Here is an 18356-nt window from a genome sequence, read left to right on the forward strand (position 1 = left end):
ATGTGGTAATAATTATGGATTGGATGGTGAGATTAAGTTGCTTGGATTTTGTTAAAAATCGAATTGTTTGAGAGAAGACATGGCCAGACCCATGTATTCTTAACAAATAAGTTTCATATCTTGAGACGGAATGAATTTTACTGCTCTTTCTTTTTGAGGGTTCGAATTTTATACTAAAATTATTTCAGCCTAATTGGAGGAATTATGATCCCATTCACCCTGTATAACGTGTGAATTAATTAGAGCCTTTTGCTTTTGATAATTAATTTTATACAAAACAGCTTTGATTGTTACGTCCATTTCTTTCTGCAAGGGACTTGTCACTGTAAAACCTTCGACGATCCCAATTACACAAGAATTAATCCTGATTCCAATCTCCACACAGAAAAGTCATAAATTTGAGCTCAGCAGCCAGCCAGAAACAGGACCATGATAGTAAACACGTGGTCCTAGCCCACAAAAATCCGATGCGGACCCCACACCCCCTCCAGGCCCACAATTCTCTTTCTTCTGGGAACCAATATCCCCCTTATTATCACCCACCACCACCCACCCAACAAAAAAGAAAAGAAAAGAAAAGAAAAAACCCATCACCCTTTATCACCTTTTGTCCAACCAAAGGAAAAAAGTGAAAATTAAACCAAAAAGAATCCCACGACAAAAATTCAAGTGACAAATCCAGTATTGCTAAGCGTTTGGCATATCGAGATTCCGTATAATATTTAATTTGGATGGTTGGCCTTGATGACCCGATGCCCCATCTATATATTAGTTGACTCGAGTCAATTCGAATTTGTAGGATACCAAATTGGACTGATCTTCTTTAGCACAATAATAATTAATGACTCTGGTGTTTCGTGTTAGAGTCACATAATAAAAAGAAGACTTTCATCTTCTTCTTTTAGACGCTATCTTATGCTTTCTTAAGATTATTAGTGTTTTTGGCTCTCTCCGCTAAACTCTCATGCTAAATTATTATTTTCTTGATCATGATCACCTCGACACACATTATCAACTGTTTTAGCTTGAATAAAGTGGTAAATAACAAAGTAATACAAAAAAAAAAGAAAAAGAAAAAAAAAAAGACGTCACTTGCACGTCAGACAAGTCACAAGAGACGGTCGAACAACCTTTAGCCTTAAAGAGTGATTGGGTGGGGCGCCGAAATCCGAATCACTATTTTTGGTCAAATTCAAAATTTGAAGAAAAAAAATAAAAAAATAAAAAAATAGGAGAAGTTTAGCGCCTTATTTTCATGCATGGTGCAACAACTATGCGCACGAGAAAGAGGATTTATAAATGTTGGGGCTAGTCGGGCGACACTTAAAACACACTGGTCGTTAAAAAAAAAGAGAAAAAAAAAAAAGTACCGAGATTCCCACTCCAAAACAGAACAGTGTTCTTCTTTCCTGTCCTTTTCCTTCTCCAACCTTTACTCACACTTTCCCAAATACAAACACACATTTTCCTCCTTCCCAAACTGAACACCCCACCACTTGCCCCGGATTTGGATTTCCCAGGGAATTTGTCTTCTCCTTCCGATTCCTTCTCTCTTCCTCCACTCCACCAGGTATGCATAATCAAACTCAAACCCTTTCCCCAAATTCCCTCACAATTCTCACTTCTCTTCGTTTCCAAGCAAACTTTAATTCCATACGCTTTCAACCGTTCACGCTTAACCTGCTTTCATTTCTTTATTCTCTATACACAATGACCAGAAACTGGTGTATTTGAGGAACTCTTGCTTTCCTTTTCAGTTTTGAGCTGAAGATAGTTAGGTTCACAGCTTACGCTTCAGTTGATTATAGTTTATTATTAGGGATTGGAATTTAAGGTTGGCGTTGAAATTAGGGTTTTAAGTTAGTTTGGCGACAATGTCTCCTCTTCAAACATCGGAGGCCGATGATGGTGCCGATTACTCGTTTGCCGTGGAATACAGTGGCCCACCGGTGGGTTACGATCTCCCCCGTGCCGTTCCGATCAACGTTGAACGGATTCCGGTGGCGGCGGTGGTCGGCCAGGTCTCCTTGTCCGATAAACTGTCGTTGCCGGTTGTGCAACCGCTGTTAGCTCTGGATCCTCGGAGCAAAAAGTTCTCCAAAGAGCTAAAAACGTTGGGCCCTGAGTCTAATACAACGGTTTCTCCGACTTCGGTGATTGCGTTCGAACGGAGTAATGAGAGTGGTTGTGATTGCAAAGAGGTAGAGTTAGTTTCTGAAGCAACTGTGTCTCCGACTTCTGTTATTGCCTTTGAGGAGAGAGAGGCGGGCAATCATGGGCGTCTTATGTCGGGTGAGCTGAGTAGCTCATTTTCGAATGGGCATTATGGGTCTGGTGAATTATCCGATGTGGCTAACAGCTCCAGGGCATTGGGGTTGTCGTCTATTAGTCATGAGCGTTCGCAAGAGTTACTAGGTGGAGGTGGGAGCTCAAGCACGATAGAGTTTTCCGATAGTTTCGATAAGTCGCTAGGGAGCTCAATGGCGTTGAGGGTTTCAAATGGTGGGAAGGAGAGTTTAGACTCTACTAACGACTTGAATCAAGCGGATTGGGCGTCGAATGAGTCAGTCTTGAGTATGGATTACCCGTCATCTCGAGTTTCTTCTATTAAGGCAGTGGATTGTAATAATGAATCGACTTATGATGTTAGACGGCCGCCTGTTGTAACTTTTCGTGATGTTGAGTCTGATGGTGCTTTTGATGAGGAATATACTCAGGATGAGCCTGAGACTATGCCTGCAAAGAGAGTGCCCCTAACTAAAGGGAAGAAGGGATCGTGCTATCGATGCTTTAAGGGAAACAGGTTCACTGAAAAGGAGGTTTGCGTTGTTTGTGATGCAAAGTATTGTAGTAATTGTGTGCTTAGAGCTATGGGATCCATGCCAGAAGGTAGGAAATGTGTTACTTGCATTGGATTCCCTATTGATGAGTCAAAACGAGGAAATTTGGGGAAGTGCTCTCGGATGCTTAAGCGTCTGCTTAATGACTTGGAGGTTCAACAGATAATGATGGCTGAGAAGTTGTGTGAAGTAAATCAGCTACCACCAGAGTATGTTTGTGTGAACGGAAAACCTCTTTCTCATGAGGAGCTGGTTATATTGCAAGCCTGCCCAAACCCACCAAAGAAGGTCAAACCAGGGAACTATTGGTATGATAAAGTATCTGGTCTTTGGGGAAAGGTGAATGTGGTATCCTTACACATTTTCTGTTACTTAAGTTTCTTGCATTGTTATGGAATGTGATCTTTCTGTTTGAATTTAACAGGAAGGACAGAAGCCTTCAAAGATTATTAGTCCCCACCTGAATGTCGGGGGTCCCATTAAGCCAGATGCTAGCAATGGAAACACTCAAGTTTTTATAAATGGTCGGGAGATTACTAAAGTTGAGCTTCGGATGTTACAGGTTGAAGTTTCTAGCCGTTCAGAAATATTGTTGGAACTGGTTGACATACAGGGATATTTAAGTTCATTTTGTTGAATGTTGCAGTTGGCAGGCGTTCAGTGTGCTGGTAACCCACACTTTTGGGTGAATGACGATGGGTCATACCAAGAAGAGGGACAGAAGAACACAAGAGGGTATGTTTGGGGCAAGGTATGGTTTCTTTGTGACCACGTGTTTCTGCCCTGTGTTCTTTATCCAATTTACCTTTCCTTGACAACCCAATTTTTTATGTTACTTTACAGGCTGGAACGAAGCTTGTTTGTGCTCTCTTGTCACTGCCTGTTCCTTCTAAAGTTTCAAATTCTTGCGGAGAACAAATAAGCAATCTGGTTAACAGAACTGTCCCTGACTACCTTGAGCAGAGAACACTTCAGAAGCTTCTCTTAGTTGGATATAATGGATCTGGGGCGAGTACTATATTTAAGCAGGTGATATGTTAGTGGTGTAATTAATTCCCTGAACCTATGATGGTTACTGCTTTTTTTATGTGAAAATGATCAACTCTGACAGTATAAATGCCATATAGGTCAGGCATCTGTATTCCCTTCTGTTGGAAGACATCCAATTGTTGAAGAAATAGATCTAAGTTTATCGAAGTAATCCACTTCTATCACATAGACTGGATATGAAGGAGATTTTAGATAGGGGTCTAAACATTTGAGAGTAATGCCATTATAGTATTTTTCTGGTTTTTATGTTCTAATCAGATTTAGTTGGTGGATCCTACGATAATCATACTAATTTTAGGGAAACTTATGTGGGTCATGTGTTTACTATCTCTCTCATAGTGGTGCATTTAAATTCCTCCTTTTCCTATTTTTTTTTTTAAGAAGAACAGATTTTGACTTTTGCTTAAAGTTAGCATGTCATATTATACGAGTAAAGCATAGCTTGCAGGTTGTTAGATTATCATTCTTGAATATGTATTCTAAAATTTTGAAGAACTTGGCTTCAAAGTAAAGGAAACGTCTTCGTAATTTATGTAAAAAAATAAAATTGCATGCATTAGATACATTCTTTTTTTTTTTTTATAAGTAATAATGATATAAAAAACGCAGAGGGGCGCAACCCACATACACGGGAAGTATAAAAGAGAGCGCCATTCATTAGATACATTCAATTTGAAGAGTTCTGGAATTTGGAATCTTAGTGATTTCCAGTTTTGGCACTTTGATGCTTTATCCATTTTGGTTGCATAAGCTTGTTTCCTGTATGCATCCACTGTGGTATAACCCAATGGCATTCATCTTTATTAATAGTGTACATGCCTAAACATCTTCTACTCCCTTTCTCTCTCTTAAGTAGTAACATGTTGGTGGTTTGGTATTCATATCATTAGGTGCGTGAATCAAAGGCATCACTTTTGTTTGGATTGTCCCAAGGCTAGAAAGGAAGAGGCTTACGATAGATAGACTAGCAACATAAACCTTAACTTGGCACTTTATGAACTTTAATCCTGAAAATGATGAACAGAAGATATATAAAGCCAAGTAATTGAAAAGGATTCATGTTATTGAACCCAAACATTTGGGATTTAAGATCTGGTTCCCCTTTCTTTAATTCTATAAAGGAATTAACGCTGGCATAAGTTGCCAATATGCTGTAGCTTAAAGGGCACTTCCTCCCTCATAAGAATGGATAGAGGTTGAGGTTGTGGATTAGAGGCCCGTTGAGTGCACGTATGACTTTCAACTGAAAAATGCTGCCTAAAGCCTTGTTCTAATTCATCATAATTTTTCTAGTAGCTTATATTTGGTTTTTATATGCATGTTTCAGGCCAAGATTCTTTATAAAGACATCCCTTTTTCCGAGGAAGAGCGGGATAATATTAAGTTGAAGATCCAGAGCAATGTATATGGCTATCTTGGAATACTCCTCGAGGGTCGTGAGCATTTTGAAGAAGACAGCCTGGATGAGTTGAAGAAAAAACATTCTTCTAGTATAATTGACCCCTCAGGTATGAGTTTAAATCAATTCTCATTTTCCCTTCATGCCTTTGGTTTGTGCATGCATATATCATGGATATTACATGGTTTCTCCATTTGTGGGGTTAAGGACTTGTAATGATTGTAAGTTACTGTACTCCAAGTATTTTCCCCCCACTTGTTATAGATTTAGCCTTAAATGGAACAAGTTCTTCAAAATAGAAATCAATCTGTTACATATTGATCTCTTAGTATATTTTCAGATTTAGAGGATGCTTTGTTATATTAGCACTCTTTCTTTATATAATACTTTGAACTTCATACAAGTTAAAAATTTGACATTGAGCAGTAGCTTTTGTTTGGATCTGTGACTCTTGTATTAGTTGTACCCTAAAGCCAAGAATATATTTATCTTGCTTCATATTCTAATTGCTTTTTTACTTGGCATAAACTAAATAAGTCTGGTTGCTTTAAATTCTACTTGTTGGCATGGTAAGTGGGTTTATGGCAAAAGCATCAAGTTTTCATTTAATTAACAACTAATGGTGTATGATTTTATCTTTCATTTTCAATTAGTACTAAATTATATATACCTGTACAGGGGACATTGATGATTGTTTATATGAGAACTTAAATGAACAATTTAGGACGGGGTGCATCTATGCTGCTTGTCATCATGATTCGTATGTAAATATCTAAAAAGCTTGTTGGAATAAAACATGGGAGCATTGATTTCAATAAAAGGACTGAATTTGTTTCTTCCTTAGTCAAGTTGGTTTGAGGAGCATATTAACTGGATGATGGGCACTGATCTGCAAACATGCAAGAAAATTAGATTCAGCAGGACCATATAGACTTTGATATGTTGATTGTATAACGTTTTCTGGTTGACAACAGGGAGCACTGATGCCAATGATGGCAAGACTATTTATTCCATTGGCCCAAGGCTGAAAGCTTTCTCCGATTGGCTTCTCAAAACTATGGTGTCAGGCAATTTGGAAGCTATCTTTCCAGCTGCTACTCGTGAATATGCTCCGTTGGTTGAGGAGTTATGGAATGATTCAGCCATTCGGGCCACATACAATCGGAGAAATGAATTAGAAATGCTACCAACTGTTGCTAGTTATTTCTTAGAGCGGGTAAGATGGTGCTGCACACTCCTCTGTTGGGTCAAATTTATTAAAGCATGAAAACTTTTGGTTAACAATTATGCTTCAGTCATAACTTGCTTTAAAATTAAATATGGGAAGTTCTGTGGGTGAACTTTTGCTGCTAGGTAAAATGGATATCATTTACACTACCCATAAGCACCCATAAGCACCCATAAGCATTAGCTTGAAAATCAGGTAATTGAAGGTTCACAAGATGTTTTCTAGAGTATATAACTTGTTTCAGAGATAACTGAGATGAGACGATTGTTGCAAGTTCAGCTCATTTAGAAATATGGACTATCAAGTACTTTGTCCTGAGGCTGATTGAGCTTCTAATGGTTGAAGCTTAAATTGGTATTAGTTACCCTATTATGAGCCTTCTGCCTAACTGTCCAGCAATCTCAGTCGGGATCATACTTGTACTGATGCATTGTTCTTTGAGCAAAGTTTTATCTTGTGTTCTTGTTTTCATGCCAACTATGAAATGCTGATGGAATTCTTTTTTTGTTTTTTGGTCTATTTAGGCCGTTAATATATTGAGAACAGACTATGAGCCGTCAAATTCAGATATCCTATATGCTGAGGGTGTTACTTCATCGAATGGGCTTGCTAGTGTGGACTTTTCATTTTCCCAGTCAGCACCTGATGATGACATTGATGCTGCTGATCAGCAAGATTCTTTGCTTAGGTAGGTGCCAATGTTCATTGCATGTTTGTGGGAGGAATGCCTTAGTTCTTTGGTGCCTCAAAGTTGGGAAACTGCAAGAATGACTGTTCCCCGTTAAATTGAGTGCATATCACTACATTATTAGATATCATGTAACCATGCAGTGCGAATATAATCTTGATCCTTTCAAACTCAATCTAGTATGCAGTATAGGAAATTTTGCCTTTCAATGCCCTAATCAATGTTAAAATTAACTGGTGTATATTAATCATTAATTATGAACTAGTCGTTGTTCTATTAGATAGTATCAATCATCAGACCATCCTACTCTGGGTTCTTTAATTTGACCTATTGACTGTTGTTAGCCTACACCTCAATATCTCTTTTCAGTTAGTGCTATTCACAGGCGGACATGTGTAAAGTGATATATTATCAACTACATGGTCCCTTAAATTTCTACATAGAACGAAGGGGCAAAGTTATACCGTTTACATTTCAATTTTTTCTGTGCTTGAATATTAGGTCTAGTTTATTTTCCCCCAAAATGATAATACTTGTTACATCATCACTGCATAGAGAGACCTTATTACCAAGGCCATCTTGCTTTGGCACGTTAATAATGTTGGAAGAATTAGAGAAAAGCACTTCCTGTGCTATTGACCAGCCTGAATTCTGTGTGTTATATTGCTTAGGTTGCTCTTAATTTCCTACAAAATTTGATCGGGTGACTCCTTTTCATTCCTAATGGTCACTGTGAAAATGGTTTGTCTTTCTTTTTTATCCTTAACATTATTTGTGGTCGGTTCTTAGGTACCAGCTAATTAGAGTACATTCAAGAGGCTTAGGAGAAAACTGCAAGTGGTTGGAGATGTTTGAAGATGTTGGAATGGTCATCTTCTGTGTTTCCCTTGGTGATTATGACCAGTTTTCTGTTGATGAGAATGGTTATATCACTAACAAGATGATGCAGAGCAGAAAATTGTTTGAAAATATTGTGACTCATCCAACATTTGATCAGATGGACTTCCTTTTGATACTAAACAAATTTGATCTATTTGAGGAAAAGATAGAACGAGTACCATTGACTCAGTGTGACTGGTTTGATGATTTTCATCCAGTTATCAGCCGGCATCGCTCCAACAGCAGCAGCAACAGCAACAATATCAATAATAGCCCCTCGCTGGGTCAGTTGGCATTCCACTACATTGCAGTGAAGTTCAAGAGACTTTATTCTTCTCTCACTGGGCAGAAGTTGTATGTTTCTCTGGTGAAAGGGTTGGAGCCTGATAGTGTTGATACATCTCTTAAATATGCAAGAGAGATTCTGAAGTGGGATGACGAGAGGGCCAATTTTAGCTTGAGTGAGTATTCGATTTATAGCACCGAGGCCAGCTCCTTCTCCCATTGATGTCCAGTTCAGAGAAGGCTTGTAAATGGGTTATCTTCCTGTTTGACATTTTTCTTGCCAGTGTACATATAATGGCAAGTAACTGGACAAGAGAAGATTGCTTCCTTGCCGGGGGGCTGTTGCTGCTTCAGGAGATTGGCATGACCATTTTGGTAGTGAGAATCTGAATCTCTTGCAGCAAATGGTGCACACGTAGCTCATTGCCACACAAATTGCATGAAGTGTTCGATTTATCATGACATTATATGGTGAAGCAATCATTTGATGTGTTTTTGTACGATGGATATGTAGCCGTGCCATCTTTGAACATGATTTGAAATATTCATTTGTAATAGAGAAGATGAAATGCGACAGGTATATGTAGCATTGTAGCAAACCCTATGATCTTTCCTATAATATTACCATTTTGTACAGAAGCAACATATATGTGAATGTGAGAAGATGTAGGTTCGCAATTACTGGCTTAGCTGCTTAACTGAAAGGTACAACGTACTCCTGTTCACTCGGCAATGGTGTTGTGGAATAAGGGTTACCTTTTTTTTTTTTTTAGTTTTTAGTTTTTTTTTTAAATAATATTCACTTTAAGACTCGGACATTTTCCATGATAAAAATATGCTAAAGAAATCGCACCATACATTTTATTCAACAAACCTAGGGTTTTATAGAGAAAAAACCCTTACAAGCTATAAAAGTAATTAGGGAAATATATCTCTAATTTTCTCCTAAGAAATCACACTTACAAATTTTCTCCATTATTTGAAACCGAAGACACTCAAGATTTTAATTATAGAGTCCAGAATGAAGACGTGGAGTGATGAGAACTTCAAGTGGGGTGCTCTTCAAGTTTGTCAAACCAGAACTCTCAGTCAGATCAACGTCTTCATTCGATGGCTTAGCAACGTTAAAACCCTGTAAGAAGCTAGCAAGCGCCAAATGCACCATTTTAAGAGCCATTGAGATCCCGGGGCAACATCGCCTTCCTGAGCCAAAAGGAATGAGCTCAAAACTCTGCCCCCTCGGCTCTACGTCCTTATGGCTACTAAGAAATCTCTCAGGCTCAAAATCCTCAGGATTGGGCCACACACGCTCGTCACGGTGAACCTTCCACACATTCACCATTACGCGTGTGTTGGCCAGAATGTTATACCCACCTGAGAGGCTGCAATCTTCCAGTAGAGAACGTATTACGAATGGACTAGCCGGGTATAGGCGCAGTGTTTCCTTCACGATGGCTTGGAGATACACTAAATTTCTTATGTCCGACTCTTCCACGTGTCTACCCCTGCCCACGACTTTGTCCAGCTCCTCGTACGCCTTCTTCAGCGTGTGGCTATTATTCAGTAGTAAAGACACAGCCCATGTAAGAGTTATCATGGTGGTGTCACTTCCTGATAAAACTAGATTCTGCCCAAAAGAAAAAAGCATAGCATACCATAGCATGTAATTGATTGTTGTATATATAAAAAGAATCATGTTAAAATTAAGAACTTACCAAGCAAGTGGCCTTGGTTACGGTGTCAGCATCATAACCTGAAATCTTGGCATCTTCGAGGGTATTGAGCATCACATCCATGAAATCTTGCTCTTCTTCTTTCTTCCTTTCCGTCAACCTCTTGTGTTTATGCTCCTCCAGCCACCCTCCAAGCAGAGAATCCAATTCTTTGGCAGCTCTCTTCATCCTTTTCTCATACCCATTAATATCTAACCAACCGAGAAAAGGAAGTGCATCAGACAACACAAACACCCCAAACAGATAAAATATCTCCCTCATCACTTTTTGGACGCCACGTGCCGATTCTTCATCAACATCAGCATTACTCCCGAAGTATCGCTTCCCTCCCACCAGTCTTATAGCAACATTAAGCGTCAAGTCCCCAGACCATTCCTTCATATCCACAAGAGCTCCACTTTCTGCACTGCCTTTTCGAACCCACAATTTGTACGCTTCTTTCATCATGCTTTCCAACTCTGCAGCTTGTTTGTGCTTGAGCAGCTCAAGCCGATTATTCGACAAGAGCTCAATCGTAGCTATCTTGCGCACCTCACGCCAGTATGACCCATAAGGAGCAATGCCAAACATGGCATAGTTGTAGCCCAACAACTTTGAGGCAGCCATGCTTGGTCTGGTGGGTAAAACCTTGTCATGGACAGTGCAACACTCCCTCGCCATTTCCCAACTACTCAAGACCAGAGCTCTATGTGAACCCAGCCACAAAGTAAAGACTGGTCCGTACTTGTCAGCCATGGCGCCCAGTGTTTTGTGGGTCAATTGCCGGCCACCCAGGAGGTGCAAATGGCCGATAATAGGCAAAGCGCCACCAGCTTGGGGCGCATTGCAGGTCTTTTTCTTATTTGTAGTTCGGCTCTTGAAAAACAAGGCACAGACAAGCAGCGCAAAAAGAGTGTCAATAGGAATTGGATGAGAAGCTCCATTGGAGGTGACAGAGGTAGTAGCTGATTTACTGTGAAGTGGAGATCCTCCTCTTAGACCTTCGTATATATATATATATATATATATATTGTCATAAAAAAAATCCCTCCCCATTTCATAAATTAAAGGACACAAAAATCATTACCTTGTAAACTTCCTCAAATAGATGATGACTCACTCAACATTTACTACCAGCTTATCCATTCACACTGTCCTGATCACTATAGAAGCTTCTCATAGTCTTACCTAGAACCCACTTAATCCTCATAATTATAGAACTGACCCATTCATTCAATTATTATTTTTATCATTATAAATGTTCCCTAGAATAATTAAGACATAATATAAGTCCCTTATTAATAACACATTAGGACCTATAAATTAGATTCCACCCATCAAATATTTACTCCTATAAATATTCGCATAATCAGGGCATCCAACAAGGCACAGACAAGCATCCAACCAGGATTTGAAAAACAAGGCACAGCCAAGCAGGGCAAAGAGGGTCAAGAGGAATTGGGTGAGAGGTTACATCGGAGGTGACAGAGGCAGTAGCAGGATTGGATTTGAGTGATTAACTGTGGAGTGGAGTTCCTCCCCTTCAATAATAGCCATTTGAATGGTTCTTTCTTTAGTTCTTGTGCTAGCTTAATTCAATTCCAAAATGAGGAGGTTACTGTTCATGAGCTCAAACACTGATATAGAATGCTCAGAATCTAATCTCCACGTACCGTTAATAATGTAGATTTATGTGTTATGAAAGTCCCTGCAAAATTTAAGCTCAATCGGACCACAAACGCCAATCAATCGGAGCTATTGATCAAGGCTGGATAACACTTCCAGAATGTTGTTTCACCCATTGCATGCCCTGTCCGGACAGGCCTTCCCCAGGTCCGGACTGCATTTTCAGAAACACTGTTTCTGCTCCGCAAAGCCCTGTCCGGACAGCCCATTAACCTGTTTAGACACCCTGTAAGTTTTATACAAAAAAACGTGATTTTAAGTGAGTTAGATCTAGGGTTTTGTCGATGGTATATATACATCTTTATAGAGAGAGAGAGAGAGAGAGAGAGAGAGAGACGAATTTTCACCTCCAGAGAGTTCGTCGGAGGCTGTGCTAAGAGAGATCATATGTGGTGAGCGTTAAATTGAATCTCTTAGAGTTTTAGTTATTCTTTTGATAAATCTACGATTGAGAAGTCTATTGGAAGGGTCCGGTAAAGAAGAATCACGTTGAAGAAAATTGTGAGCAAGGAGACGAGCTGTAGGCTTGTCGATCTTACAAAGCCAAGGTCTTGCAAAGGGTTGTAAGTGTTCCCAGTGTCTGTAATCTCTAGATAATCTTTTGATAGTGATTTCCTGGGTTTGGCTGCCTCGGACAAGTTTTACTTTTAGATCGGTTTCTAAAAGGTTTTCTTTTCGTAACCAAAATATTTGTGTCTGCCTCTTTATTGCTTTATATATTTTGGGTGATTGAATTGTTTATTACTTCATAGTATTAATTCCGCATAAATTGTGATAAATAAGTTTTTGGAGTCGGCATAGCGTTTTTCAGCAACAATCAAATCAAGTACAGTCTGACAAGAAAACACGTAATTAGAATTACTGTCTAACAAGAAAACATAACTAATGTTGCTAATCTTTATTTAGGAGTCGAGGAGGATTAGTTTCGGTGTAAGGATTTTATTCTCATGGCTGAAAAAATAAAAATTGAGAATATAGGCTACCTATGTATTAGATTGAATCTACTTATAGCAGATATATTCTATAATTAAAGTGTTGACATGGGCTAGTAAATGTTGAGTTATAGATAATACTTGATTGTAAGATTTTTATGTTTATCTCTATGATATTGTAACTTGATAACTTTGGCTACGATTTATATAGCTTTATACTTTTTCAAGAATGGACATGAAAACTCCCCTAACAAAAAAAGTTAATATCATAGGTAAAAAAAAAAAAAAAAATAGAGATCTGGCTGATGGGAAGAATAATATTGAATATTGATGGTGTCTCCTTACGGCAAAAGCAAATAAATTCCAAGGAAGGCGAAAAACTGAGCGGCAAGAAGATGAAGCAGCATCATCATGCCCCATGGGCCTCAGCAATATCAGCGTAGTGGAGAGGCGCTTGGCTTTTTTACAGGATATGTTGATGGCCTCGATAGAGTCCAGGATCGAGACATGAAGTAATGAGAACTTCAGGTGGGGTTGACTTCAAGTCACATCCGCACTTCATTTCATGGCTTACAAACGTGAAATCCTATAAGAGCAATTACATCAGGTTTTTTTTTTTTTTTTTTTTTTTCAATTAGAGAATTTAATTTGTTTGTGTGTTTTTTGCATCACAGCCATTAGAAGATGATGAAGTTAGTTGGGTACAAAGAAGCAGAATCATGGAGCTTCACAAGTCAACACCTGTGAGAAGAAACCTATTGCTGTTCGGGGTATGTTCCAAACATTCAAGATTGGGTTCAATGGAAGATGAGATGGGCATTGATGGGTAGACAGTTCTAGAGGAAGATGAGATATTAAGGCTGGTCGAAGCCGAGGAAGTAAAAAAAAAAATTGGCGTATGTCCTTGTTAATAATGCCTTGATACCATGAAAGAAGTAGTACAGTAGTTTATGTTTTCCGCTTTACAACCGTGATCTTTTACTTTAGATGATTTACCAACGTGATCCTTTAGTAGTTTAACTGGAGTGGAATTCTTCTTTGGTTGGCAATTGTCTTCAACATTGTCTCACTAAACAAGAGAGAGAAGCTGAGAAGAAAGCCTTTGTCCATTTGCTATTTTCCCTAGTTACTTATTAAAAATATTTTAATTTATTGTTAGTAGCTAGCTGCCGAAATGAATATGTGGAATTGAAACGATTGATTTCAATATTGTTTAAATATCTAATTCAAAGCAGAGTACACTCTATAAATAACGTACATGAAAAATAATTTAAAAAGCGTTACATGCATGGACCAAAAAAAAAAAAAAAAGGGCCTAAAAAAGTAGCATTATTACTCTTATTGCTCTTATTGGCGATGGAACAAACACAAAAGCATAGGAACACGTAATTTAAATGCAGAAAGCTTAATTAAATATTAGAGTGATCATTTGTAGAGTTCAGCAGGAAGACGTGGAGTGATGCGAATTTCAAGTGGGGATTGCTTCAAGTTTGTCAAACCAACACTCTCAGTCATATCCACAAGCTCCTTTGATGGCCTAGAAACCTTGAAAGCCTGCAAGAAGCCAGCGAGCGACAAATGCACCATTTGTAGAGCAAATGAGACCCCAGCGCAAGATCTCCTTCCCGTCCCAAAAGCAAGGTACTCATAAGTGTTACCCCTCACGTCCATGTCCTTGTGGGTAGTAAAATATCTCTCCGGCCTGAACACATCGGGGTCCACCCATTTTGTCTCGTCCCGTTGAATTTTCCAGACGTTCACCATCACCCTCGTGTTGGCCGGAATGAAGTAGCCACCGGAGAGGGTGCAGTCTTCCAGTAGAGCACGATGCACGAGTGGACTGGCTGGGTATAGGCGCAGTGCTTCCTTGACTACGGCTTGGAGATAAACTAAATTTTTGATGTCAGAATCGTCAACGTGTCTATCATTGCCAACCACTCTCTCCAGCTCTTCATACGTCTTCTTCAGCGCTTCGTCACTATTCATTAGACAGGACAAAGCCCATACAAGAGTTACCATGGTCGTGTCACTTCCTGCTAAAATTAGATTCTGCCAAAAAAAAAAAAAAAGCTTGATTGTCAGTCAATACACAAAACAAAATAGCCCCAATAATTTAAAAAAATTGGTTACCCATAAGCAGCCTAAGCAAATTCTCGTCCACTTGGTATAGATATTTCTTAAAAAAAACACTATTTGTTGTGGGTGTATACGTTTCCTTGATAAGGCTTAATTAAATAGGATATTTTCATGCCGACACAGAAATGTACAAAGTAGCAAGTTCTTATCTTAAATTGAGTCAATTCTATAGGCAATATTATAATATTATATGTTAAAATATTAATTTAATTTAACATAATATCAAAATAAAAGCTTGAATACGAAGAAAATCATTAAAATATTAATTAAATAATTTAATTTAATTTTAAACTTTCAAGATCACTTATCATTGAACATTGTATATGACACTTGTAATTAATATTGATAGCAAATTAGAAAAAAAAAAATAAAATATTGATAGCACGATATGAACCAACTTTAAAATTAGTCTTCAAAAAAAATAATAATAATTAAAAGTTTTTACAATTACTTAGAAAATAATAATTATAAGACCTTAAAAAGATAAGAATAGATAAGATAAGAGTGAAAATTTTACCAAGCAAGTGGCCTTCGTGATGGTGTCGGCGTCGAATTTAGAAATCTTGGCATCTTCGACGGTGTTGAGCATGACATCCATAAAATCTTGATCTTCTTCAGACCGCTTGCCCTCCGTCAACCTCCTCTGTTTATGCTCCTCCAGCCACGATGAAATGAGGCGATCCAATTCTTTGGCAGCTCGCTTCATCCTGTTCTCATACCCATTCGTATCCAACCAACCGAAAAGAGGAAGTGCATCAGACAACACAAACACCCCAAACAGATAAATCACCTCCCTCATCACTTTTTGAACCCGATTCGCCGATTCTTCATCCACATCGGCGTTAGTCCCAAAGTATCGCTTCCCTCCCACCATTCTAATAGCAATATTAAGCGTCAAGTTCCCATACCATTGCTTCATGTCCACAACAGTTCCACTTTCTGCGCCCCCTTTACGACCGCACACTTTGTACAGTTCTTTCATCATACTGTCTACCTCTGCAGCTGGTTTGTGCTTCAGCAGGTCAAGTCGGTGATTCGACAACAGCTCAATTGTGGCTATCTTGCGCATTTTACGCCAGTACTCCCCATACCCGGTCAACCCAAACATAGCACAGTTATAGCCCAACAACCTCGCCGCCGCCACACTTGGCCTGGTCGAAAAGGCCTTGTCGTGGACAGTGAAGCACTCTTTCGCAACTTCCCAACTGTTGATAACCAGATATCTGTAGGAACCCAGCTTTATTGTATAGACTGGTCCGTACTTGTCGGCCATGTTGCTAAACACTTTGTGGGCAAGTGTCCGGCCACCTAGGAGGTGCAGATGGCCGATGATTGGCAGAGTGCCACCGGCTGCAGGCGCAGTGCAGGCCTTTTTCTTAGGACCGGCTCGGCTCTTGAAAATCAAGGCACAGACAAGCAGGACAGAGAGGGTCAAGATAAATTGGGTGAGAGGCTCCATTGGAGGTGAGTCCTCAGAGGTAGTAGCTAGCAGGATTGGATTTGAGTGATGAAGTGTGGAGTGGAGTTCCTCTTAGAGCTTCATATATATAATACAAAAAAAAAAATTTATCTTGGTTGATTTTTTTTCTTTGAAACTTGAGCTTAATAATATATAGCCTGCCTTTTGAGACCAACTACCTCCCCAATATTCTACAAAGACTACAATTGCCCAATACCACGTTAGGGGACAAAACAAAAGAAAAAAAAAATTAAGGGGACAAAAAAATATATATTTTAAGGAGTTTAAAAAAAAAAAAATAGGAGTGGGCGATGGCGTGGGTCAGCATACGATGATTGTCAAAGGGTGATTTGTCATTTTGCTTGAAAGCCCTCAACTTGGACCGCCCTCGATTGGTTGGTAGGTGTCGCTTTAGCAAGCCGTCGACTTTGACTCTAACGCCAGTGGGAGACTGGAGTTGTCTTTCAATGGCTGGAATTCGGTTTTCAAAAGCAAAAATGTATATATCCCATTTGGTCAAAGAAAGGTGTTAATTATTTGTTTGCAGAACACAAAGAAATGTGTTTCACCCTTCATGTTAGTGTGAAAACTGCTCGTCTTAAATAGTTTTTTTCCCACCCACCGCATGCCTCTTTGTTCAACGGAATCGATTGAGAGGATCCTCATACTCGTTCAACAGACCATTTTCTTATTATTTTTAGCAGTTTCACCAAATTTTACTCATCAAAATAACTAAAAATATATATTTTTTCTATTTTAACGGTTTACTTTTCTAGAACATCTCAACTATTTTACTATTTTAATAATCTACTTTTACTATTCAATTTAAATATTCTTTTTCAATAATTTGTTTTTTTTTTTTTTTTAACTATTAAAGGAGGAGAAAGAAAAAAAGAAAAAAGAAAAACCATTTTTTTATTCATTTGGTGAGTATTATTCCCTCACTTTTTTTTTTTTAGGTCAATTGGTGAGGCTGAAAATGAAGGTTTTAAGACTTTTCACTAAATTGACTCATCAAACTAACCAAAAAATAGTTTTAGTAAGGCTGTAAATAGTGCTATAACTGTAGCAAACTAATGAATCAGTTCAGACAACGACCATGATTTTTGGTTTTATTTTTCTATATATAATGAATAGTTAAAAAGAGAAAAAAGTGATAGAAAATGAGACAAATGTTATATATTATATTTTTATTTCATAATTGTCGCATAATATTTAACATGCAAGTATTAACTAATTCTCTGATTAATCTTTTAAAAAAAAAAATTAAGGGTAGATTATAATTGTCATATTAATATTGTAGAATAATTGTGAGCTAAAAAAAAAAAAAATTCTTTTGGCATTATACTTAAAATTAATATATAAAATAATTATTTATATATTGATACCTGCTACAAGCCTGCAACTGGTAGACGTTGACTGAATCATATATATATATATATATATATATATATATATAATCATAATATATTCCTGTCTTATGTGGTAATCCTTATCTGGAGGAGAGATTTTTTAATGTAACAGTCATCATGGTTACACATGATTCTATTATTGAGTTATTTAAAAAAAATAATTGATGAAGGTCTGTCTTGTTTGGCGATCGCCTAGAGAAAGGAGATAAGATTTTTTTTTAAAAGACGAGGAAAACTTGTATCTTTTATAGATAAGATTACCGGGAGGTTTTATCTGCTTGATCAGGCCATAAAAATAATCAAAAAAAAAAACCCACGTCTTAGGAATGCTTGGCATGGGGTCGTTTTGACGAAACCATTTCATTGAGGCATCATTTTAATAGTAAAACAATAATTCTCAAAAAGAGAAATCGTTCGTTAAAGTCTCATCTGTATGTCCACCTATACTTTTACATGAAACACATTTATTGCATTGTAAGAGCATTTTTAGCAACCCCACCAAATATTACTCGCCAAAATAATCAAAAATACATTTTTTTTTTTTTTTTCTATTTTAACAACTCATATTTTTAGAACACCCACAACAGTCTTATTATTTTAACAAATTACTTTCAATATCTCATTTAAATATTATTTTTCAAATATTTGTT

The 18356-nt window shown here is 38.0% G+C and overlaps 3 protein-coding genes across 5 annotated transcripts; 1 reads left to right on the top strand and 2 right to left on the bottom strand.

Annotated features, from left to right (window-relative positions):
• The first annotated feature begins 1380 nt into the window (after positions 1 to 1380).
• XLG1 (extra-large G-protein 1) lies at positions 1381 to 9008 on the top strand. Of its 3 annotated transcripts, none has more exons than XM_088517320.1 (9): positions 1381 to 1570; positions 1719 to 3179; positions 3265 to 3402; positions 3487 to 3591; positions 3684 to 3869; positions 5218 to 5398; positions 6264 to 6505; positions 7042 to 7205; positions 7995 to 9008. In XM_088517320.1, the coding sequence occupies exons 2-9, from the start codon at positions 1875 to 1877 to the stop codon at positions 8590 to 8592; spliced, it is 2919 nt and encodes a 972-aa protein (XP_088373446.1). In that variant the 5' UTR covers positions 1381 to 1570; positions 1719 to 1874; the 3' UTR covers positions 8593 to 9008. The 3 variants fall into 3 exon arrangements, with proteins under 3 accessions (XP_088373446.1, XP_088373447.1, XP_059456077.2); XM_088517321.1 differs by having other exon boundaries at positions 1758 to 3179; XM_059600094.2 differs by having other exon boundaries at positions 1381 to 3179.
• Positions 9009 to 9278: 270 nt separating this feature from the next.
• On the bottom strand, positions 9279 to 10777 carry LOC132188497 (cytochrome P450 CYP82D47-like). The gene is made up of 2 exons (XM_088517757.1): positions 10085 to 10777; positions 9279 to 9996 (listed from the first exon to the last, which is right to left on the bottom strand). Exons 1-2 carry the CDS (start codon positions 10760 to 10762, stop codon positions 9373 to 9375), a joined length of 1302 nt encoding a protein of 433 aa, XP_088373883.1. The 5' UTR covers positions 10763 to 10777; the 3' UTR covers positions 9279 to 9372.
• Positions 10778 to 14015: 3238 nt separating this feature from the next.
• Positions 14016 to 16398, bottom strand: LOC132188228 (cytochrome P450 CYP82D47). The gene is made up of 2 exons (XM_059602637.2): positions 15353 to 16398; positions 14016 to 14748 (listed from the first exon to the last, which is right to left on the bottom strand). The coding sequence occupies exons 1-2, from the start codon at positions 16292 to 16294 to the stop codon at positions 14125 to 14127; spliced, it is 1566 nt and encodes a 521-aa protein (XP_059458620.1). The 5' UTR covers positions 16295 to 16398; the 3' UTR covers positions 14016 to 14124.
• Positions 16399 to 18356: the final 1958 nt, after the last annotated feature.

This window comes from Corylus avellana, chromosome 6, assembly GCF_965113065.1.
Source record: "Corylus avellana chromosome 6, dhCorAvel1.hap1.2, whole genome shotgun sequence".
NCBI classification, from domain to species: Eukaryota; Viridiplantae; Streptophyta; class Magnoliopsida; order Fagales; family Betulaceae; genus Corylus; species Corylus avellana.

Coding starts and splice junctions, on each gene's coding strand:
- XLG1 (XM_059600094.2), top strand. CDS start 1,875: ATGTCTCCTCTTCAAACATCGGAGGCCGATGATGGTGCCGATTACTCG. Junction 6,506..7,041: donor CTAGTTATTTCTTAGAGCGG/GTAAGATGGTGC, acceptor TGGTCTATTTAG/GCCGTTAATATATTGAGAAC. Junction 7,206..7,994: donor CAGCAAGATTCTTTGCTTAG/GTAGGTGCCAAT, acceptor GTCGGTTCTTAG/GTACCAGCTAATTAGAGTAC.
- LOC132188497 (XM_088517757.1), bottom strand. CDS start 10,762: ATGGCGAGGGAGTGTTGCACTGTCCATGACAAGGTTTTACCCACCAGA. Junction 9,997..10,084: donor TAACCAAGGCCACTTGCTTG/GTAAGTTCTTAA, acceptor TCTTTTGGGCAG/AATCTAGTTTTATCAGGAAG.
- LOC132188228 (XM_059602637.2), bottom strand. CDS start 16,294: ATGGAGCCTCTCACCCAATTTATCTTGACCCTCTCTGTCCTGCTTGTC. Junction 14,749..15,352: donor TCACGAAGGCCACTTGCTTG/GTAAAATTTTCA, acceptor TTTTTTTGGCAG/AATCTAATTTTAGCAGGAAG.